This window comes from Mastigoproctus giganteus, chromosome 4 (genome assembly GCF_048544385.1).
Source record: "Mastigoproctus giganteus isolate SK-2022 chromosome 4, ASM4854438v1, whole genome shotgun sequence".
Taxonomy (NCBI): Eukaryota; Metazoa; Arthropoda; class Arachnida; order Uropygi; family Thelyphonidae; genus Mastigoproctus; species Mastigoproctus giganteus.
In genome coordinates, this window is record NC_143578.1 from 210,142,638 (window position 1) to 210,168,103 (window position 25,466).

At 36.8% G+C, this 25,466-nt stretch overlaps 1 protein-coding gene across 4 annotated transcripts in view; it reads right to left on the reverse strand.

Moving 5' to 3' along the window:
• LOC150087366 (transcription elongation regulator 1) overlaps positions 1 to 25,466 on the reverse strand; it is a 329,370-nt gene that overhangs the window by 192,672 nt on the left and 111,232 nt on the right. For all 4 annotated transcript variants that reach the window (XM_090371153.1, XM_090371154.1, XM_090371156.1 and 1 more), the window contains 4 exons: positions 23,707 to 24,057; positions 17,914 to 18,279; positions 5,851 to 6,038; positions 2,167 to 2,360 (listed from right to left, as the gene is read on the reverse strand). In XM_090371153.1, the coding sequence (XP_090227279.1) occupies positions 2,167 to 2,360; positions 5,851 to 6,038; positions 17,914 to 18,279; positions 23,707 to 24,057 (1,099 nt within the window). The remainder of the gene's footprint in view (positions 1 to 2,166; positions 2,361 to 5,850; positions 6,039 to 17,913; positions 18,280 to 23,706; positions 24,058 to 25,466) is intronic.

Here is a 25,466-nt window from a genome sequence, read left to right on the forward strand (position 1 = left end):
TCCTTGAGCAGTTGTCAATTTCCCAACCTTGAATCATTGTATATCAATTTTTTCATAACAACACCTGATAAGTTATCCCACTGATATTGAAAGAACTGATATTGCAAATATCTTCTTCTTTATAGTAAGTGAGTGAGTTTGTTTGTTTGTTTGTTATTTGGTTTTTAGGAGCATTAGCAACTAAGACTAATGCTCCTAAAAACCAAATTGCATATTGCTCTGGGGATATGCGGTGGTCATTCCCTGACCTTTCCACATCCTCCGTATTTGGTCGTCACGGGCTCAAACCCCCGTCTAATCAAGAAGCGTGTGCTACGCACTGCTGCTCCTGCCTACCTGGCTACGGAAGCGCCGCGTGCGTGCGTGTGTGTGTGCGTGCGTGCGTGCATGGTGTGCATTTGTGTTGTACTTGTTTACGTGCGTGTTTCCCAAAATAGATTCATTTCAATTTGATTTTTAAAAAAAAGGTGTTCACCAAACAGCACTACTGGATGAAGAATTGGTTTTCTGAATATGATTATATTTAAGTTAAAAGTTAAATAATATTTAACTTAACACTTCTGAAAGTTCGGGTGAATTCTGTTTAAATAATTCACAGAATTTTTTAAAAAATTCCAATTTCAGTGTTTTACTAATTTTCCAAGAAAAGAAAAGATTGGGAAAAAAAAAAACTTATCACAAAAAAATAAACTACAACAAACCATGAAGGGTTTGCAGAGGTATGACAACATCACAATCATTCACTCAGAATCCTCTGTAGTTCCACTGAAGATATCTTATCCATTATTCTGATTGGTTTGAAACTTTGGAATGTCCCCAAAACTGAGGCATCTCTTTGTTCATCTGACTGATCCCCCTTTTTTTTTTTTTTTTCCCCAAAGGAAAATCTGTATGAATTTCTTCATTGGGAAATATATTACAAGATCAAATCCTCAGTTGTTACTGGTTTCCTTATATCTGTTTTATTGGCCAGAGCTGGTTTCCACTGACCAATATTATGGCTTTGTAGGATGTTTTGATGGTATTGTAATCAGTATATTCATCATAGGGTGAAGTAGGGATTTGGCTTACAGGGTAAAGGGTGGAAAACACAGTATTTCCACAGAGTTGTGCTTGTGACTGATTGCAGTTTGATTTGTTTATGGGTAGTGATTATATCATTCATTTTTCTTGATAGGTTGTTTCAGATTATACTACTGAACTAATTTTTTTTTTGCTTCCATCTATCGCACAATTGACTAGGCTAGGAAGTTTTTTCTACAACAAAAACAGTACGACACATTATGCAGTTATTGATTTTCATAATCTTTATGTTTACATTTGGGGGTAGGGGGAATCTCTACATAATACTTATGAGTGATTGTGCAGTTACTAGGTTCATGATCTTTGTGTCTACATTTAAAGGGGAGGTTCTCTACACATTGGTTGTGAGTTACTAAAATGCTGAAATTTATACCATCAGAAAAAATTTTGAATATACAGATTTATGACAACTGAAATATACATCAAAACTCTGAATGGTTTTGAAGTGTCAAAAGTAAGAATAAAGGTTTTTTTGTTTGCATCACAGTTCCTTTTCATCTGATATTGACTCTTAACATTCATTACAACACGTGTTTCTGGTTTTGCTATTTCTTCCTTCAATACACTTAGAAAGTTCCACTAGGAGATTAGTTGTCAGGTCAAGTTCAGTGTATGATAGGGTATAATTTCAATCTAGAATTCTGTTGAAACATGTTATCTTTGACAGTTTGATGTCCTTGAAAAGTTCTCGGGGTGGTAAGCCTTACTACTCATTACTATTCTTTTTGTCCCTGAAGGGATTTTTTCCCTTCAGATTTCAATACCAGAACAAACGGAAGAAAAAAGGCAGTGCCAAAGCTTAAGATTAGTAATTATACATATTAGTCACGGTTAGTATTTGCAGTATACAGTGATTGCAGTAAATATGATTTTCCTATATGTTAGAGATACCATAATCAATATGCAAATTGAGTTTAGAAGCACTTAATGAGATATTCACAAATCGGGGACTATGTGAGGGTCCAAGCAGATGTCAGCAGAAAATATTCTTAAGAATAGAATAGAATAGTCTCCAAAACATTATCCTTAAGAATTACTCATCATTATTTAAGAAGATTAAACAGTACAATACTCAATACAGACCACGGAGTTCCTGGAACTGGAGTGCTAGATATTGGCCGTGATTTATCAACTTGTTTTTGTGGTTGTGGCTGGGGCTGAGGCTGGGTCTGGGACTGCTGCTGCTGTTGCTGCTGCTGCTGTTGTTGTTGTTGTTGTTGTGGTTCTGCCTGTTCAGGTTTCTTCTCTTCTGAATCTGCTTCGCCTTCTTCACTTTCCTTCACAAAGTTAAAAATACAAATTAATGACTGAAACCAAAATTATATATCTACATCTGGATATATATCTTTATGTATATATATTTTAATTCAGTACATGCATCTATATACTAGTGGTTCCCAAACTTTCTCGGTTCATGGTGCCCTTAGTGTCTCAGTAATTTTTTCCAATGCCCCTAGGCCAAAAGAAATACCTAACAGTTCCATTATTAAGTAGTTGGATCCAAACAACTTAATAAGTAATGTTGAAACTGTGATAATGTTGACATTGTGAACTACCTGGTGCTAGTAGTTCGCGTGGTGTCCAATGGATGTCGAGTATCGCTGTGTTTCCCTCGAAAATTTAAAATATCTTGCATGCCACAGTTTGGAAACCACTGCTATATACTGAATTAAAATTAAAAACCAAATAAAAAAAATAATATAAAAGATGAAGTTAGTATTATAATTGCTAAATGATGCAAGAAAGCAAACTTTTTCTCCATTACAAAAAAAAAATAATTCACTCATACTCGACCCTATCATCAAAAGTCTATCCAATTCCTATGAACTTTACTAACTCTCTACTTCAAGCACTGTAGCAGGCAATTTATCCCAGTGATCTACAACATATTGCACATGAGATCCAGCCTCTGCTTCCTCCTAAAATGTTGCATTTGGGTCCCCTGGTTCCTCTCTCTTATACCAGTGAAAATATACCTCCCTAATCCATTTGACTGATGTCCTTCAGGATTTCATATAGCTCTATTAGTTGCCAAGTGCAAACTGCACTTGGCAACTAATAGAATGACATGGCATAGGCATCTTCCTGAAAACTACATGTTATTAAAATTGTAATATGTTATTAATTGAAATAACTTACAATAGTTTTTAAATGTGTAATATACCTATGCATATCACATTACATAATGTTCAGATGGTAATACTGTGACTTTAAATGTGACAGAACTATCAGTCTACTGAAGGTAGCCATTAATGATCATTGCTAGCAGTGCAACACACGTATCACGAGAAATGGCCATTCACTGGATTACAGTTCTGCCACCTAGTGCTAAAATTTGCATACCAAATTCCCAAAAGTGAATTAACATGGCTATCGTTGATAGCTATATTTTTAAATCATATATTATTATATTCTTTATATTTATTATTATATAATTTTCCCATTAACCTCTTGGCGTGTATCAATCCCCCTTTCAAGACAATTGACCCTCACGGGGTTAAAATAGACCCTGTTGAAAATCCCTGCTTTAAATCACCAGCAAACTTTGAAAACTTGCCCTGCAATCCCTCATCAATATCATTAAAGAAGGTAAGAAACAGAAATGGCCCCAATACTGATCCCTGAAGAATATCCACTTATGACAACACCCTCTACACAGTGTGCCAATTAAATAACGAGACTTAGGCCACTATAAAAAATAGTATAACACTAATGACAAAGTAAGGTTATATATTTTCGAAGTAATCACCTCCGATGTGTACACACTGTTTACAGCATTTATACAAGTTTTGAAAACACTTCTGGAACTCCTCTTCTGGTACTGCTTTCAGCTGGTCAGTCACTGGAGCCTGGATGTCCTTTATCGACCCGTATTGTGTTCCTTTCGTGGCTGTTTTGATTTTGGGGAACAAAAAGTAATCTGCGGGAGCCAAGTTTGGGTGAATATGGGAGTGTTCAATGGCTGGAATCGATTTATTTTGCCAAAAATTGCTTGACGTTGAGGGCAGACTGCACAGATGCACTGTCTGATTTTTCATCTTTTAATTGTTCATCCTCTAATGACTCACGTCCTTTACGAAAGCAAAAAACCATTCACACACTATTGGTCGAGAAAAACATTCATCAGCATAAACTTTTTTTTTTAAATTGTCAAAAGTTTCTGTAGCATTTTCCCCCAATTCATAATAAAATTTGATAACTGCTCTTTGCTCCATTTTCAATTTTCTGGTGACATGCACAAAACTACTATTACACTTTCCATCACAAATCACAAACTACCGGCCAGACAAGTTTCAACTTGCACTTGTTGGAAAGAGCACACTCTAGCTGATCAAATCATTTACTATTTTGGCCTCTTGTGTTAATACCAAATGCAGAACACACGTAGTCTCATTATTTAATTGGCACACTGTGTATTCTATTTTTAAGGATCACTGCAATGAAGTGTCTTACCAGTAATCCTAATTTGTCCAGTTTATATAACAGCACTGCATGGGAAATTAATCAAATCCTTTACTAAAGTCAAGGTAAATAATTTCAAAGCTAAGACTTATGAAACACTAAACAAACTTTATAAATACAGTAAAAGCTTTGCCTTTTCAGGGTTAGTACATATATAAAATATATATAAAAACAGACTAAACTCATACAATGCAAAATAAGTTAACAAATTAAAATGAAATAAAAATAAAGTAACAATCTGATAAAATGCAGAAAAAGACAATTCACTGCATGAAACATTTTTAATTTCTATGCAAAGTTCAACAGCAAAGTGCTTTCCACCCCACTAATGAATACAGTAAGACCCCCATATCTGCGGGGGATACGTTCCAAGACCTACCGTGGATGGCTGAAACCGCAGATATAAGCGAACACCTGCTGACCCCATATATATAACGTGATACATACATACATATGATCTTGTACATACATACATATGATAAAATTTAATTTATAAATCAAACACACAGTAAGACATTACCAACATTAAATACGGTGATAATAAAGTACAGCAGACTCTTGATTTACCGAGATTGGATTAACCTGGACACTTCAAGACACCAAATAAATAAATAAAAAAAATCATAAAATTTAAGTAATAACTAGAATAGGTATAAACAGATATTTTGCAAGTCATAAATAAGCAACAAGAACCAGCATTATAAGTCGTCATTGAGAGATTAGTATACCTATTATCTTCACACCACTGTAAAAAAAAAAGAGACCAAATGTTTAGTTTGATTTAGTGTGACGCATCAATTGTTGTGTTCCATCACACTGCAAAAGGACAAATTTTGTTTCCTTTTTTATGAAACAGGGATGTCAATTTTTCTTTTTTCTTTTTTTTTCTTTTTTTTTTTTTTGTTTAGAAACCGTGAAAATCATTTGCCCATCATGGGCAAATGCAAGAGTTGTGCTTTCAAATCAAACAAAAACTTGAAATTATTCAAAAGTTTGAAAACGGTGCATCTGTTAAATCTCTAATGAACCATTAAAATGTTGGTGACCAAACCACACGCGACATTGAAAAAAAATAAAGGGAAGCTATTCGATTTAAAATCGACATCGTAAAAAATAAAGGAAAGCATTGTATTGGACACACGAGTAGTATGTGCTGTTTTTTTTTTTTTTTCTGTGGTTAACCGCGAGTAACTGAATCAGCGGATACGGGGGCACAACTGTATTAAACATGACCTTCAATAAACTTATCAGTGCCCTAATAAAATGATTCTAATATCAAAAATGAAGTTGTGACACAAAACTTACTTTTTCTTTTGATGAAACGTCATTAACCTTTGCTGCCTCATCTACTTCCATTTTTTCTTCTACTGTGGCTTCTGTTTTTTCACCATCAACAACAGGTGCAACTTCCTTTTCTTCTTTAACTTCTGGTTGACTGTTTTCTTCTGCTGCATTTGTGGAAGCTACAGATACTGTAGTATCTGCCTTGGTTTCTACACAAAAAAATAAATAAATACATGTAAAAAGTACATTTTTATTAGTTGACTAAAATTAATAGAACTCTTTCCAACTAATAATAAAACTAGAAAAATATATCAAATTACTGTACATTCTGCTTAATATTTAAATGATAATCTTACAATCATCATCCCTATCGTGATTATCACTGTATACTAAAGAAATTATAACACACAACTGTATGATTCAAGTCTAGCAAGGTACAGAGGCCACTATGAAACTAACATTTCCAAATTTTTTCCACTTGTATGATATTGCATACAAAATATATTGGTATCAAGTGAAATTTTAAACATTACCACCAATATCTTCAAGTTTAGTATTTAAAAATTACACTGAAAGGCCAGAATTCATGCGATACCTAGGTTCCTGGGCAACGTGACATTGCCACCCCTCTCGCTAGTGAACAACCCCACCACTTGGCAGGCATATAGATACATTGCATTGCTGCACTCACATAGACAGTAATTTGATGTCAGTATGGACAAATGTTGTGAGTTAACAGACTTTGAAAGAGGAATGATAGTTGGTGCCCGATGCATGGGTCACTCTATCGCGGAGGTGGTACAGAAAATGCACTATCCCATTTAACAGTATGAAGAGTGTATCGGGAATACACCATTTTTGGAATAACATCTCATCATTGACAGCGCTGTGGTTGGAGTAAGGTGGTGGACGAACGTGGCCATCAGCGCCTGTCTCGCATTGTTTCAGCCAACAAGAGAGTGACAATGGCACAAATCACTGCCAACTTCAATGATGGAGCACTAGAAGCATCTCCACCAAGCTCATCAGGCAATCATTAGCCGCAATAGGTTATGGGAGCTTCTGACCCACCAGATTGCCATTGCTACCACCACGACACCGGACTACACCTCGACTGGGCAAAAGAACATCGCAACCGGACCTTGGATGACTGGAGACAGGTCTCCTAGTCTGATGAATCAGTTAGATGAACCATTACCAGTTATTTCAAGCAGATGGGAGTATGCAAATCTGGTGGAAACCGCACAAAGCTATGCACCCATCATGTCAATAAGGAACTGTTCAGGCATGAGGATGGTCAGTAATAGTTCTGGGGAATGTTCAACCGGCACACATTGGAACCTTTGGTACATCTAGACGCATCTCTGGACATCAAAGGCAGATATTGTTGGAGTATCAGAGATATGGCATCACAGAGATATAAGCAGTGCAGAATTGGAATTTGGGGAGTACAATGTGTACAGAAAGGATAGGGAGGGAGGAGGGTTATACTGTTAGTTAAGAAACACAAAATCTAAGGAAGTGCACCCAGTTGACATAGATGGTTAGTGCAATGTTGAGTCAGTTTGGTGTGAGGTAAGGACTGGGAAAGCAAAAATGATAGAGTAGGAGTGTGTTATAGGTCTAATGACTCTGATGAGTACAACGAACAACTGTACAGAGAAATAGAGTGGGCCAGTAAATCCGATTGTCTAATAATGGGGTATTTTAACTTCCCAGATATCGACTGGAACATGTGGATTGGTCACTCGCACACTAGCAAGACTTTTGTGAATTTATTGGCCGATTGTTTTCTGCAGCAACACATTAGAAAGGCAACCAGAGGGAGTAATACTCGTGATCTGGTTATCAGCGGTATATTAATTGTGCATTAAGAATTTTCAGAAAACGGAACCATTAGGTGGTAGTGATCACAGTGTACTGATGTGGGATTTACATAAAGAAGTAACTACCATCAGAGGTAAAGGGAAGGGTTTTTGCATTCGCAAAGTTGACTATGATGGTCTCAGAGACTTTTTAAATTGTATACAGTGGGACCAAGTGATGATGTTACCAGCAGCAAATTCTAAATGGGAAGCATTCAAGGAAGTAATCGTGAAAGCTACTAAGCTTTTCATACCGATTAAGAAATACTGTTCAAGGTTTAGGTCTAAATGGATGTCAAATGAACTAATGAGACTCATGGCAGAGAAGAAAAATGAATGGATTGCACAAAAATTAATATCAGGCGACACAGAAGCCTATGACAGATTTAAGCTAGTCTGTAATCAAGTCACAAAGGAATTTAGGTAAGCAAAGGCAGATTACAAGAAATCTTTGGCAAAGGATGCTAAGAAACACAGCAAGGACTTCTTCAGTTATATACTGTATTTCTTCGATTCTAAGACGCACTATTTTCCACCTATAAACGTCTCTAAAAACGGAGTACGTCTTAGAATCAATGGTGTCTTACAATCACAGTTTTTTTTTTTTTTTTTTTTTTCGAATTATCCCACGATTTGCACAGCACCACACTTTTTTTTTTTTTTTTTTTACTTGGAAATCCCGCCTCCAGGTTTGACCATTATCGCATTATCCAATTCCATTGGAAAATAAAGTGACGTGGGTGATTTCACGTATTGCTGTTATTTGGTTTTTAGGAGCATTAGCAACTAAGGCCATATTGCTCCGGTGGTCATGCCCTGACCTTTCCGCATCCTTCGTATTTGGTGGTCACAGGCTCGAACCCCGCATTTCACGTGCTTTCGAAATGTGAAGCCACCATTATTTCAATATAGTGGAGCTCGCTCAGCAAAATATGGAAGTTTTGTTTGTATCTTCGAAAGTACATAAGTAGTGGAGTTACTGTAATTCATTAATTTTGATCCCTTATTGCACATTAAAATGTCAAAAAGATTGCACTATGAAGTCACATTGAAACGAAAAGTTATTGTGTATGCAAAAGAACATGGAAATAGAGATGCGGGTTGAAATTATGACATTAGTGAAGTAAATGTTCATCGGAGAAATGATCGTAATTCCATATTTTCGTGCAAAGCAACAACCAAGTGCTTTACAGGGCCTAAGAATGGAAGATTTCCACAAGTCAATGAAGCTGTGATACGTTTTGTAACAGAGACAAGTGCAAAAGCAAGACAAGACAAGACAAGTGCAACCCATCACTCGACAAGCCATGCAAATGAAAGCCGGAGAAATTGCCAAGTCCCTCGGAATAGAGAAAATAATTTTTAAAGGCGGTCGCAGAGAAAAGAATTTTTAAAGGCGACAGACCCATGTGTCGTAGTGGATTATTGTTAAGGCGCCAAACATCTATCTGTCAAAAAATTCCTGCAGACTTTCAACAGAAGCTGATTAACTTTCAGCAACATGTGATAAAATTAAGGGAAAAAAGAACCTATGAGTTTAGTCAAATTGGAAATGCTGATGAAACCCCAGTCTTCTTCGATATGCCTCAAAATTACACAGTCAACGCTAAAGGTGCTAAAGAAATCAAGATTATAAGCACAGGCTACGAAAAACAGCATATCACTGCTGATGGTCGAAACTTGCCACCATATTTAATTTTAAATAGAAAAACCATACTGAAGAATGAAATTTTCCCCAAAGATGTTATTGTGCGTGCACAAAAAAATGGATGGATGTCGGCAGAGCTTATGGAAGACTGGCTAAATATTGTGTGGAATAGATGTCCTGGAAGTCTTCGTAACTCACCTACATGCTAGTACTTGATGCATTTCGTGGACATTTGTCCGAACGTGTCAAAAATAAAATCGTGCAAAAATATGGTGACTTGGTTGTGATTCCTGGTGGCATGACTAGCCAACTGCAGCCGCTCAACATTTCAATCAACAAACCATTTAAGGATTACTTGAGAAAGGTATGTGAATTCTGGCTGTTGATCTTCCGCTGACACATTCCGGAAAAATTAAGAAAGTGCTGGCATCAAAATTGGCAGAATGGATATCAACAGCTTGGAAGCTGATCCCAGAAAGAATAGTAAAGCACTCATTTAAAAAATGTTGCATCAGCAACGCTCTCGATGGCTCAGAAGGACCCTGAATGTGAAGTAGACGATGATATTGATTCAGATGCAGATATCAACGGCTCAGAAGATTTAGAAGGAAGTGATGAATAATATACCTAATGATAAATACCGGTACTACTGTTGATAGTAAATTGAATTCTTTTTTCTTTTCTTTTTTTTTTTTCTCTTGTTAGTTGTTGGCGCATTGGTTTCTGTGGCCATAATGCACCTCCCAAAGTTTTTGCATTTTACTTCAATCCAAGCCCAAGGCGGGATTTGAACCCACGACCTTTGGGTTGCCAGACAGCACTTTACCCATCTGGCTAGCCCGGTAGGTGAATTCTATTATAATAAAATTATTTGTTAGATTTATTTTAGTGTTTTATTTTATTATTTATTTTTTCTTAGAATCAAAGCTTTTTTTTCCCGAAATTAAGGTGCGTCTTACAATCAATGGCATCTTAGAATTGAAGAAATACGATAAACTCTAGAAGGAAGGGGATTAATCAGATTGGTCCCCTTAATATCGATGGTTCCACTGTTGATGAACCTGCTCAGATAGCAAACAAACTGAATGAGTATTTTGCATCTAGATTCACATGAGAAATTCTGTAGGGAGTGGATACCAGAAGTTTATAAAACTAACAAGGAGCTAAATGATTTTGTAATAACTGAGAGTAAAGTGGAGGAGAAATTGTTGAAACTAAACATAAGGCTACTGTGGAGGATGGAATCAATCCAGTTACATTAAAGGAGGCAGCAAACCCTTAGCTTTAATTATGACAGCATCCTTGGACTGGGGGGAAGTCCCCAAGGATGGAGTTGTGAAATGTATCCCCAATTCACAAAGGGGGATAGTAAGTGTAACACGAGTAATTACAGACCAGTTAGTTTAACTTCTGTTCTGGAGAAAATAATGGTATCACTGGTCAAAGATCCATTGCAGGATCATCTACACAAGACTGCAGTAATAATTCAGACACAGCATGAGTTTGTTGAGGAAAAATCTTGTCTGACAAATTTGATTGGATATACAAAATTATCATATTTGTAAAATAATAAGAGAAGTTTACCTCAATATAATATGTAGAACACTTCCGTATTATACTCTCCAGCAATTAAAACGAAAAAAATCACAAATCTTACACTACAGTAAAAAATTTAAAAAAATTAAAACTCAATTGAACACAATTAAAAGATTAAAAAACAACTGAACACAATTAAAAGATTAAAAAACAATTGAACAATTAGAAATCAATCTAACGCAATTAAAAATTAAATTAATTAAAAGAAATTTAACAAAAAAAATTTGCGAAAAACGATTTTCCTTCCTGAAGCTGACAACGCTTTTCGACCATATGTCATGATCACAGGAACGAAAATTACCGAATAGATGCGAGTATCCCACTTAAATAGGGATTATTTGTCTTCGCGCATCTACATAAAAGCCCACGAATCAGAGATTAGAAATGGCCAGCAAATATTAACAGAATTCTCATGTAATTTAATTTCAACAGTTACTGCAATAGTAGTCTGGTATAATTACGTTGGACACTAAGTATTTTCACCTCGTTAAATAAAAAAGTATGTTTTTCATTGACGGCATGAAAGGCTAATTCTGACGCTGCTGAACGAGAACCACGAACTGAGACCGCGTTTTGATTCACATGAAAATTCAGAGGAAACCGCGTAGGACCTTGGTAGGACGAGTTGCAATCCCCACAAGAAATGTTGTATACTAGGTCATTTATTTGTGTTGAAAACGAGGAAAGGACTCGGCGATTTTTCAATATAGTGTGTAGTTTCCGTATTGGCCTGGCCACAATATTAAATTCAGTATCTTTAAAAAATCTGTTAAGCTGTTTGTGCCACTGTTCAACATATGGGACAGAAATAAAGTATTTTTTAATATTACGATTGTTGGTTGGTGTAGTATTTTTTTATCCTTTCCCTAGCTTGTACCCTAATTTGGTTTATTGTAGCAAGGGGATAATCCCTGTTTAAGAATCTGCTGGTTAATATTTGTATCTTTGAGCCCAAGCAGATTCCGTTTTTGAATATTTATAGGCATTTAGAAATTGATTAAAGATAATAGATCTCTTGTAGGAGAACGGGTGATAGCTGTTATAATGCAGAAGCATACCGGTGTTTGTAGGTTTTTGACAGATGTTAAATTGGATTTTATTCAAGTCCTGACGTGCGCGTGAAATTTAGAAAATTTAATGACATTTCTTGTGGGGATTGAAACTCGTTGTACCAAGGTTCTACGTGATTTCCTCTGAATTTTCGTGTAAATCAACACGCTGCCTCAGTTTGTGCTTCTCTTTCAGAAGCGTCAGAATTAGCCTTTCATGCCGTCAACGAAAAGCATACTTTTCTATTCAACAAGGCCAAAATACTTAGTGTCCAATGTAATTATACCAGACTATTAATTGCAGAAACTATCGAAATTAAATTAAATGAGAATTCTGTTATTTTTCGCCAGCCATTTCTAATCTCCGATTCGTGGGCTTTTACACGCATGCGCGAAGACATTAAGTGTCATGCTCACCCCTATTGAGTAATTTTTGTTCCTGTGATCACGACATATGGTCAAAAAGCGTTGTCAGCTTCAGGAAGGCAAATTGTTCTCTGCAATTTTTTTTCATTAAATTTCTTTTAATTAATTTAATTTTTAATTGTGTTCAATTGTTTTTTAATCTTTTAATTGTGTTCAATTGAGTTTTAATTATTTTTTATTTTTTACTGTAATGTAAGATTTGCAATTTTTTCATTTTAATTGCTGGAGAGTATCTACGGAAGTGTTCTACGTATTGAGGTAAACTTCTCTTATCATTTTACAAATATTGATTTCAATGTAGAACATATTGAGCATTACAGCTCTGGTTCATACTAACAAAATTATCATATAATTTTGATATCATAAGGGATAGGTTTACCAAGAAAGGCTTAAGTTCTGCAAATTGCAGCATCTGGAGACTAGACACCTGTAAGGTGATCTCATTGGGGTGTATAAAGCCTTGAATGGGTTGAGCAGGCTCAATTCTGATGGGATTCTCCCTCTTGCTCAGATTACGAACCTGAGGGGGCATAAATTCAAATTGAGGAAAGACAGTTATAGAATATATGTGCAGAAATTTGCCTTTAGCCAGTGCGTAGTTGATTGCTGAAACAAAATTCCATCTGTCGTTGTGGAAGTTGATACCTTAAATAAATTCAAAGAGGAACTAGTCAAACGCTTAGAGGAGGGAATGGCTGTGTGAAATGTTTTTTTTTTTGGCTGATGCTACATAACATAAGGTAGCTTCCTTGCATCACCTGCCTCTACTACTATCACTGAATGGGTAAAGTTATTTGTCCATCCCTGCAGACAATCTGCATCCCTTCATTGCAATGGACTCTTCCAGCAGGACAATGCACCTCCCCACAAAGCCATTTTTCCCATGACTAGATAATGTTTCGAAGAGTGGTCTGCAGATTTTTCCACCATGGAATGACCTCCCAGTTCACTGGACATGAACCCTGTGGAGCACCTATGGGATGTTGTGGAAAGGTCCATTTAAGCTTTGGATTCTCCATCCAGGAATGCAACGGAATCATGGAGAGCAGTGCAGCAAGCATGGATGGAAAATTCCTGGGGAATGCTTTCGTGAACTGGTGGGCCTATTCATTACTAGGTAGGTATCCCATGATTTCTGTCCACTCAGTATACTATTGATATCAACGCTGCGTGGCAGGGCTACACATTATTCTTTCTCCTTAATAGTAAGCATTTTGTTTTATAGCATACTGTTGTACCACTTGAACTAGTGGTCTATGAAGTACAAGTAAAACGAATTTTTTTAGTTATTCTTTGTAATGGCAATATCTACAACTACTATTTCATATTAGATAAAAGTTATGGAGTTTTCTAATAACAAAGTCTTTTTTTTTTTTTCAGACACCCTGTATAAGGAAATATTTGGCAACACTTGTGTATTCTAAACATGTAGTGTCTAGGAATGCTACGAGGATGGTTCAATAAAGAATCGTCCTGACCTAGCTGCAGAGGTTAGCACCTCTGCAGCTAGGTCAGGACGAGTCACCGTACAGATTTACACATTTTCCCCATCGATGGATGAGGCTACAAATACTGTTTTTGTAGATACCGTTCTCGTCATCAGGGAAGTGAGTCCCCCGAAGAAATGATTTGAGGGAAGGAAACAAGAAGTCCAATGGTGCAAGATCAGGTGAGTAGCCTGGATGGGGCAGTATTTCATATCTACAAGTGGCCGCTTGTGTTGTTGCAATTGTAGAAGTGTGAACTGGGGCATTGTCTTGAAGCATTCTCACACCTTTGGACAGCATGCCACACCTACATGTTTCGATTTTCTCCTGTAATTTTGTAAGTTGGCATAATAAATAGGTAGCTGTAATTGTTCTACCTTTCGGAAGATAATCAGTCATTATTATGCCTTTCTCATCTCAAAACACTGTCAGCAAGACCTTTCCTCTGATGCTTGGACCCTTGACTTCTTGGGGGATGGAGAACCATGATGTCGCTATTCCATGGACTGCTTTTTACTTTCAGGGTCGAAATGATGTATCCAACTTTCTTCCTGAGTGATTAGACGAGGGAAAACATCTTTCTCATTTTTTTGGCACAGGGTTAACAACTCTTGTGATTTCTGTTGCCGATCAGCCTTCTGGAAATCAGTCAATAATCGGGGAATCCATCTTGCACTCAATTTCCATAAATGGAGCTGATCATGAAAGACTGTTTCAACAGAGCCCACACTAATCTTCACCTCCTGGGACAATTCACACACAGATATCCGGCGATCTTCCATGATTAATGACTCCACTTTTCTGATCGTGCGGTCATCAATGGCTGAATGGGGACGACCTGGAATGAGCTCAGATTCTACTGATGTCTGACCCCACCTAAACTGTCTATGCTAGTGGTTCGAAATTCCACAGGATGGAGCTTCATCCTTATATACAGCAGTCATCTCCTTGTGGATTTCTTTAGGAGATTTCCCCTTCAAGAACAGATACCGGATTACAGTTCTGGCTTCAACTTTGTGTATGATGCTACTTTGTCACATGTTCAGCCCTGAAAGAAAAAAACAAATTAAGACACAGGGCTGAAATTTTACACCTTTAGTACAGAGATATGTATGATGCTAAGCACAAATTATCATGACTCTGAGATATGTGGAAGTAGGTGAAGGCAATTCTTTATTGAACCACCCTCGTACCGGCTTAGAAATGAGAGATGAATTGAAGCATTTAAATTTGAAATGGGCTGCATATGCATACAAAGTTTATTTCAATAGTTTTGTTAGGTAGTAGTAGTAGTGGCATGTGATGCAAGAAAGCAAGTGTATGAGCTTATGCAGCATCAGCCAAAAAAAAAAAAAAAAAATCACACCATTCCCTCGAAATGCCTGTTCAGTTCCTCCTTAAATTTATTCAACCTATCAACTTCCACAATGACAGATGGAAGTTTGTTCCAGCAATTAACCACCCGCTGGCTAAAGGCAAATTTCCACACATCTATTCTACATCTGTCTTTTCTTAATTTGAATTTATGCCCCCTTAGGTTCATAATCTGAGCAAGTGGAAGAATCCCATCAGAATTCAGCGTGCTCAACCCATTCAAGGCCTTATACACCTCAATCAGATCACCGCACAGGTGCCTAGTCTCCAGCCACTGCAATTTGCAGAACTTAAGCCTCTCTTGGTAAGAGGATCCCTTCATTACCCTCACCAATCTTGTTGCCCTTCTCTGTACACGCTCAAGTAATTCTACATCCTTCCTAAAATGAGGCCTCCAGACCTGTACGCAGTACTCAAGGCGTGGCCTGACCATTGCCTTATATAGAGGGATAATCACCTCCTTTTCCCTGCTAGCAAAATTCCTATATATCATTGACAAAACCCCATGACCTGCCCTGGCAGCCTGTCTGCATTGCTCAGAAAACTTCATATCTACCTGCACAATTACTCCCAGGTCTTTTTCGTTTTCTACCACCTTAAGCGTAGTACCACACAGTTGGTACGTTTCTCTGGGGTTACTTCTACCCATATGCAGTACTTTGCATTTGTCAAGGTTAAACTTCAGTTGCCACTTCTTAGCCCATCTGCCCAATCTGCTTGATAATTTAAATGCATCCCATGCATTTTTCTTCCCTGTTACGAGTCTCATTAGTTCATTAGATAACCATTTAGGCCTAAACCTTGAACAATATTTCTTGATAGGTATGAAACTTTTAGTAGCATCCATGATTAATTCCTTGAATGCTTCCCACTTAGAATTTACTGTTGGTAACATCGTCAGTTGATCCCAATGTACAGAATTTAAAAACTTTCTGAGACCACTGTACTCACCTTTACGGAAGCAAAAACCCTTTCCTTTACCCCTGATGGTAATTAAATCTTTAAGCAAATCCCACATCAGTACACTGTGATCACTGCCACCCAGTGGTTCCTTTATCTGCAGATTTCTTAATGCATGAAGAATCACTGCTGATAACCAGATCAAGAGTATTACTCGCTCTGGTTGCCTCTCGAACATGCTGCTGCAGAAAACAATCATCCAATAAATCCACAAAAGTCTGACTAGTGTGTGAGTGACCAACCCACAAGTCCCAGTCAATATCTAGGAAGTTAAAATCCTCCATTATGAGACATTCTGATTTACTGGCCCACTCTATTTCTCTGTACAATTGTTCATTGTACTCATTCGAGTCATTAGGCCTATAAAACACTCCTACTCTTATTTTTGCTTTCGCAGTGCTTATGTCACACCAAACTGACTCAACAGTGCACTGTTCATTTATATCAACTGGGTGCACTTCTTTTAGTTACAGACAAGTGAGTGTACACCACAGTGTATATAAAACAAAACTATATAATATCAGTGTAGATACGCCATAGTTAACTCATAAAATTAAACTACGTATGTAATCTAAAGGCATCGTTTGAATTTTATCTCATATTGTGGCTATGTTCACAATGAGATACCAGTTATTGCACCACTTCGAATAAGTAAAGCTTCTCTACTAGAGAAGACTACTGTTAGTTATTCTCAGTGGGCACCGCCACCCAGACAGCACCGTTTCGAGGCTTGTTGGCCTATCATTGGTGGGTGGGCAGGTACCCTGGTAATGCAAACATGCCATTATAGTTGGGAAGTTAATTCCACAATATGAGAGATGCCAAATGGTGAACAGAATGATTCTGTATTTAAAGACTAAATGCACAAAGCATAAACCTGTATAGGTTTAAATTAACTATATAATATCGGTGTGGATTCACCATAGTTAACCCATAAAATTAAACTATGTATGTAGGGTAAAGGCATCATTTTAATTATATCTCATATTGTGGCTACCTTCACAATGAGATACAAGGTATTCCACTACTTCGAATAAGTAACGCTTCTCTAGTAGAGAAGACTACTGAAAGTAGCCTCAATGAGATATAATTAAAACAATGCCTTTACACTACGTACAGAGTTCAATTTTATGGGGTAACTATTGCATATCCACACCGATATTATATAGTTAATTTAAACCTATACGGAATTATGCCTTGTGCATTTAGTCTTTAAAAACAGTATTATTCTGTTCGCCATTTGACATCTCTAATATTGTGGAATTAACTTCGTAACTATAATGGCTTGCTAGCATTACTGGGGTACCTGCCCACCCACTGATGATAGGCCAACAAGCCTCGAAACGGTGCTATCTGGGTAGTGGTGCCACTGAGAATAAGTAACAGTAGTCTTTTTTCTACTAGAGAAGTGTTACTTATTAATCAGATCAGGCTTTTGGATCCTGCACCTCGCACTACTACAGATCTGCAGGAGATAATCTTGGTAATATGGTACAACATACCTCCTGCTATTTTCAGAGGCCTTATTGTGTTCAGACCTTGCCATGTGGTGGCAGTAGGAAGACATGCCCACCATTAGGTAGGTGCTCAATGTTTTGACTGAAAAGTATATATGTACAATCCACATGAATCATAAATTATACTAGAGACAGAATTAATTACATAAAAAAAGTACTTACGTTGTTCTAAATCAATTAACTCCTGAGGTTTTTCCCAGACAGACTGGGCTGATTTTGAGTTATAATAATAAACCCTGCCATCTGTAGTTTTATGTTCTGTCCATTCGGGTACATCTTGGGTAGTTTCCTCAGATGCCACTGGAACAGCAGCTTTATCTGATGCTTCTGTGATCACAGTTTCAGTCGTTCCAATAGTTATTACACCACTAACAGATGAAGGCAGAGATGTAGGAACTGGTCCAAGCTGCTCAGCAACTACAGGTGGACCTGCAGCATTAGGGAGACAAACTGGCACACCCATTGGAGGTGGAAATCCTGGTGGTGGCACACCAAAAGGAGGAAACCCAGGAGGAGGTGGTAACATTCCTGCATAATTAAAAGAAAATTCTTAACCAGTTTAATTAAAATTCCTGAAATAATTAAATCATATTTCTTTACCACACATTACTTATGATTTATATCTACCAAAACAAAAAATGAACTATAGGTTTGTTATCTGATAAGTTTCACTGATGAAAGTCTTCAAGCACATTGTCCACTAGGGCTCACAATACTGGTCAAAATCTTAATACTGGTATTTCGGTATTTTTAATTTATGAAACCGGGATACCAGTATACCAAAAAATATATTTTTGCAATAAATTTTGACGACAATTAGGTGCAATAAAGTAAGGAAAAACCAAGTAATATATATATATATATATATATATATATATATTTTTTTTTTTTTTATAAAAACCCCAAACAGGAGAGGTATTAGAACCAATAGTACTTGCTTGTACCGTGTTTGGGTTGGAGGTTGAGGGTTGAGAAGATGAAAGAAGATATTTGTTGACATTAGACTTGGACATTTGTAGACTGTAATTTTCAGGAAATTACCGTCTACAGAAGTTCAAGAACCAACTTTTCAACTTTTCAGCAGTTGAAAAGTTGGTTCTGTGAGTTTGAAGTTGGACGATAAATGGATGTTGGCTGATGGCGGCACACGTTCGGACTGTTTCGAAAAAGGGAACGGGAATTATAGAAGCCAATTCAGAAGAACAGTGCCCATTGAAGTATCTGTAGAAAAGGCATGCAGCACAAACAGGACATCTATGAGACAGTGGGTGGAGAGACTCTGTTAGAGAGGAGTCATTAATTAACCTAACTGCCCTCTTCTGAATGGAATCTAGAAGCCTGACAGAGGTTTTGGGGGCACCGCCCCAGATGTGGGAAAAATATTGCATAGTAGGGCAGATTTGCGATTTGTACAGAGTGAACAGCTGTTTGGAAGAAAAGAAATGCTGACAACGAAAGAGAAAACCAAGTTTTTTTAGATACAGAGGAAGCAATATTAGTAGTGTTTTTTTTTTTTTTTTGGTAGTTGTTGGCGCATAGGCTTCTGTGGCCATAATGCACCTCCCAAGGTTTTTTTTGTAGCACTTTGATCCAAGCCCGAGGAGGGAATCGAACCCGCGACCTTTGGGTTGCCAGGCAGGTACTTTACCCACCCGGCTATATATATATATATATATTAGTAGTGTGCTTGTGCCAAGAGAGATTAGAAATCAGGGTAATCCCCAAAAGAGATTAGAAATCAGGGTAATCCCCCAAAATAAATATATATCATCTTGCCTAGAAACTAGATTTTCACCAAAGATAAGCACAGGAGCAGAAATCCTTTCTGTGAGATATAAGACAAGACTGAGTTTCAGAAGGACTGAAATCAACTAAGTTGTCTTTGCCCGAGTGGAGAATTACCTGGAGATCAGCATTTAAGGAATTGAAAGCGGATATTCGAGAAGTTGAAGCTGATTGAGCAGGGCAAGGTTTCTCAAAATGAAAAGTGGAATGCAACGTGCTATCATCAGCAAAACTATGGATAGGATTTCCAGTTAGTGGAAGGTCATTAATAAACAAGAGGAAAAGAGAGGAGGAAAGAACTGAACTTTGGGAGACACCAGGATTAGTGAAGTTAGAAGACAGAGAGCCATCTACCATCACCCTCATTGAGTGATCAGAGAGAAAACTGGATAACCAATTACCAAAAACAGTTGGCAAACCATAAGATGGAAGATTGTTTAGAAGACCTTTATGCCAAAAACGATCAAAAGCCTTTCAGATGTCAAGAGCAATTGCTTGTGTTTCACCGAACTTTTCCCCTGAATTTGTTCATAAATGGGCAATTTTTTATAAGCCAGAATACCATCAGTGGATCCGCACTGACGGAATCCATACTGGTGATTGTTGATTAGACGGAAGGTTATTAGGTAGTTTAAGAGTTGATGGTTAATTGATTTCTGCATTACTTTAGAAAGAGTAAAAGTAATTGCAATGGGACGATAATTGGATGGGAGAGATTTGTCACTCTTTTTAGGAACTGGCGATATGAGCAAATTTCTAAGCAGAAGATAAAACACCTCTGGAATAAGAAAGTGAAAAAAGGCAGCAAAGAACAGGAGTGAGTTCAGGAGCACAGGTTTTGAGAATAAGTGGAGAAATACCATCACAACCTAGAGCTTTCTTAGCATCAAGATTCGTTAAACATAAGAAAAGCACCTGGGGTGGATGGGGTCTATCCAGTTATATTAAAGGAGGCGGCAAAGCAACTAAGCAAACCCTTAGCCATAATTATGAGAGCATCCTTGGACTTAGGGGAGGTTCCCACGGACTGGAGATGTGCCAATGTCTCCAGTACCATTTCCATTTCCAAAAGTACCATTTCCAAAACAACAGAGTTCAAAGGAATTACCTTTCTTGTCTTTCACAGTGGTAGTAGTGGTAATAGTAGTGGTATATGATCCAAGAAAGCAAGTGTATAAGCTTATGCAGCATCAGCCAAAAAAAAAAAAACACGTCATTCCCTCCAAATGCCTGTCCAGTTCCTCCTTAAATTTATTTAACCTATCAACTTCCACGACAGATGGAAGTTTGTTCCAGCAATTAACCACCCGCTGGCTAAAAGCAAATTTCCGCACATCTATCTACAACTGTCTTTCCTTAATTTCAATTTATGCCCCCTTAGGTTCGTAATCTGAACAAGTGGAAGGATTCCATCAGAATTCAGTGTGCTCAACCCATTCAAGGCCTTATACACCTCAATCAGATCACCACACAGGTGCCTAGTCTCCAGCCACTGCAATTTGCAGAACTTAAGCCTCTCTTGGTAAGATTATTAAATGTTTAAATGATTAAATGATTAATGTTTAAAATGGCGTGGTAAATACTGTAAGATTTCCAAAAGTCTCTTAACGTAAAATTTTTCTCGTCTACTGCAGACAATTCTTGAGCAACTGTTGTGCGTAAACAGTATGCTTTTAAATTCGAAATAACACCCTGATCCATGGGTTGGATGAATGAAGTCGTGTTTCGCGGTAGAAATATGACTCTCACATTCAAATTGAAATCATCTAAGTGCATAGGATGTCCAGGCGCATTATCTAATTGAAGAAAAATCTTGAAAGGAACGTCATTGTCTTTACAATATTTTTCAACCTCTGGAATGAAGCAGCATTTAAATCAATCCTCAAAGAGAGATATTGTTATCCGTGCTCTCTGGTTCGATCGGAAATGCATGGATAGAGTGGCTTTACTGATGCCCTTAAATGCACGAGGATTTCTAGAATGGTATACAAGCAGCGGTTTTAATCTGTAATTTCTTGCTGCATTAGCTCCAAACAAGAGCATGGCCCTATCTTTGGACGCCTTGAAACCTGGCATTGCATTTTCCTCTTTGCCAACGTATGTTCGATCCATCATTTTTTTCCAATACAGAGCAGTATCGTCAACATTAAAAAACTGCTACATTGAATAGCCACCTTCATCAATAATTTTTTCCAACACATCACAAAATTTCTCTGCAGCTGCAGAATCAGCACTGGCGACTTCACCACATACTTTAACATTACGGAAACCAGCACAATGCTTGAACTTATTAATCCACTGTTGCTTGCCACGAACTTGGATTGGGGTTCACCGTACTTATCCTTAATATCTTTATAAATACCTGTTGCTTTTGTTTGAATGGTCATTAGACTCAGGGGCACTCGCTTCTGAATCTGATTTTCCATCCATATTATTAACAGCTGTTCCATCTTCAATATATAGTACCTGAATTCTGATTTGTGATCACTGGTGAACTTAAGTGCATTGATCCATTGACATGTTCTTTTATACGTGCACTATCCTTTAAAATAGTATTCACTGTTGAGGCAGCGAGACCTAATTCCCTTGCATCAGATGACAAACTTTGTCCTGCTTCATACTTCTTAATCATTTTCATCTTCATTTCTAAATCAATTTTGTTTTGTTTCCTGGCACTACCACCACTTGCACTTTTCACTGGTTGCTTTCCTTTCATCATTGTAATACGTAAATAGGAATGAAGAGAAGTTTCTGAAAATTTGTTTTTTATATGATTGAAGATTTCAGTTAAGGGGAACACATTTCACCATAACAGCATAAAAATCCACACAATTGCAGTTATCGGTATTATCGCAAATGCAATAAGATCGAGTTTAGTACCGTTTATAATTAAATGCACTAACAGAAAAGCCCAATAAACCAGAAAGTGCAAATTGCTTTTATTGCACATTAATATCACAAAGGCATTCAAAATTGATTCTTATAATGGGAATATATGATAACGATGAAAGTGTAGTGCAATTTCCATTATAAATATGACCTTTTTCAGAGATAAATAGCTTAGTATTATAGCGAAATTTTCAACTTTCAAAGACTTGGAACGAATTACAAAAAAAAAAAAAAAAAACCCCAACGTGTTATTGGGTTCACATTACGATATTTTCATGATACCTCCATTTATTCCTACGGGATGCAAAATATGTTTCCACGATTTTTTTTTTTTTTTAAGTTTGCACCGGCCGGCAAAAACTTACGTAAAGTTCGATTTCTGTAAGTCAAGTATTACGTAAGTTGGGAAAAAATTGGATATATCTGGCTCAGAACTTGCTTCACTAAGAGAAATTTAAATTTCTGAATTACTATTATCTGCCAATTTTTATTATAAAAATCAATGTAATGTGATGTAAAAGTAACTGGAATACATAGTCAAGAATAGGTAAAATATTTTTTGCATGAATGCTATTCAAGCCAATTTAATGTGCATGTTGATATTACTAAAACAGTGAAAGTAGAGCCATCTGTCAAACAGTAGCAAATTATGATTATAGGGGGAAAATGTCAATTTAGCTTTATGGGCAAATCGCATAATGCTACAATAGTTATAGAATATTTGCAATAAAAACAAAACCAAGGCAGTGAAACATATGGTGCATATACCCATGTACGGACAAGTTAAGTTTACTGTCAAGCATTAGTCCCAAGAGTCAAAGTTCAGGAACCAGGAATAAAATATTTCAAATACTATGGATTAAAATAAGCATCAGATGGAATGAGTAACAACTAGTATTCTAAAATAATCACAGCTATCCAAACTGCCCTTTATAATAATTTCTTGTTCAAAGTTTTCATATAAAATTATATCTCAGAAATACTGTCAGTAGTTAAAGAATATTAATTTTTCTACTTTTAAGAAAAAGAATACTAGCAACAAATAAAATATAATAAATGATGTAAAATGTGTAATCCTATAGCTAGGAATTAGTTAAGTTCATAATATCATTTAGTAAGTTTCCTGAATAAACTTTTCAGCTTTGGCATTAGCCCTTTAAATCTCTCTAAAAGTACGTAGCAAATATAAGGATTATAAATAAATTTAAAAAAAAAATTTTTTTTTTGTTCTTCTATATCTTTCATTAATTTTATTTGTAAATAAATGAAATAAGAAAATACCTGGTGGGGGCATGCCAGACATCATTCCAGGAGGAACTCCAAATGGTGGAACCCCAGGTGGTGGCATCCCAAAAGGTGGTGGAGGAAGCATAGGAATAACAGGACCCGGACAGGGCCCAGGACCGGGAATGGGACAAGGTCCAGGGCCTGGCATTGGTACAGGACCAGGAGCTGGAACAGAAACAGGAATTGGAACTGAAGTTGGAGTTGGACCAGATACAGGAACTGAAGGTATATTTGGTGTACTATTAATGGAAAGTGCAGGGTTTGGCATTTCCGCCTGACTGTTAACTGAAGTTACAGGCTGAAGAACATCTCCTTGACCTATTTTCTGCTGCATAGCACTCTGGGCTAAGGAGGGGGAAGAAAAAAAATCACTGACAACAAAGCCCTGCCCCCAACTAACAATATACCTTATAACAGTAAGCAAGCTAAAATTAAAACTAAATATCATGGTAATTCAAACTATATGCTTCAATACTTTAGGTATAGCTCCTAATATAATTCAAGTTTAGATCTTCCTCTCAAGATCCAGACTTTGAGAGCAAACATAAAGACAACTCTTTTTAAGGGTACTATGGAACTGTTATTAACTAGTAATATTTTAAATAAACAGATTATTAGACTGTGGATATCCATCACTGCTTTACCTAAAGAAAAATAAAAGTGTTATCCAGACTAAAGATTGTAAATAGCATTCCAGACCTGGTGTTTGCTGTGTCATAACACCAGTGTCATGATAAAGCTATTTTTATGATGCTGCAGAAGCACAGTTTACTTCTTGCTATGCAACCAAGCTCCCAGTGCCTGTGCAATATGAACAATATAATACAGTATCAGATCCTGTCACTTTAAATAAAGAACAGTGTTGCATTATCAACTGATTGGTACAATAAGTTCTGAGAAGGCTGTGAAACAGTCACCAACCAACTGTATGCTTCTATTTTCAGTTTGCACTCTGTCGATTATCACTGATAGATTGCAAACACCAATCGTTTCAAGGAAGTGGTTCTGAGAAAGAGGCATGCTACAAAAAGTAACATTTTAGCCGTCAGTATTGCCTCACAAAAATAACTTTTAATAATCTGAATTCTGTTTCAAAAACCCTTCTAAAAACATTTTATGATTCTTGTTTTCTATGCTCTGATACATTTACAATCATTCAGTTATATGAGACTATTCAGCTTAATATAATGTAGCCTCATCATTCTGTCTAACGTGTATATGTTTTTTGTCACCATATATTGTTCAACATTCTTTATTTACCTATTAACAGCAGTATGTTTATTTTTATAATTTTGTATGACTTTATCACGGTAAAGTCATACAAAATTATAAAAAATGCCAGAGCATTTTTTATAAATTATCACAAATGCCAGAGCCTACATAAATTTTACCTAAATAAATTACACTGCATTGGGACTACTTTGTCCATACTGTATTAGAATGTGCTAATTTCGTTTTCGTTGCTTTATGGCCTTTCATTTTTTGTCTACTGTTATGGACAAGTATAGAAATGCAGTTCCTGATACATGGTCAGGTGTAGTCCTCTGATTAAATATCTGATCATGTATTAATATTTATTTCAGCTGACATCAGATCTAGCATATTTGCCTTACCTATATTCGACCATTTTCTAAAATGTTTCCCCCCCCATATCTGATGACAGCTATACCACTTTCATTTTATTTTTTATTTTATTAGTATTTTGATGTACAAATTTTAATTTACAGTTCTTCCACTTTCTATTGGCTTGGTAA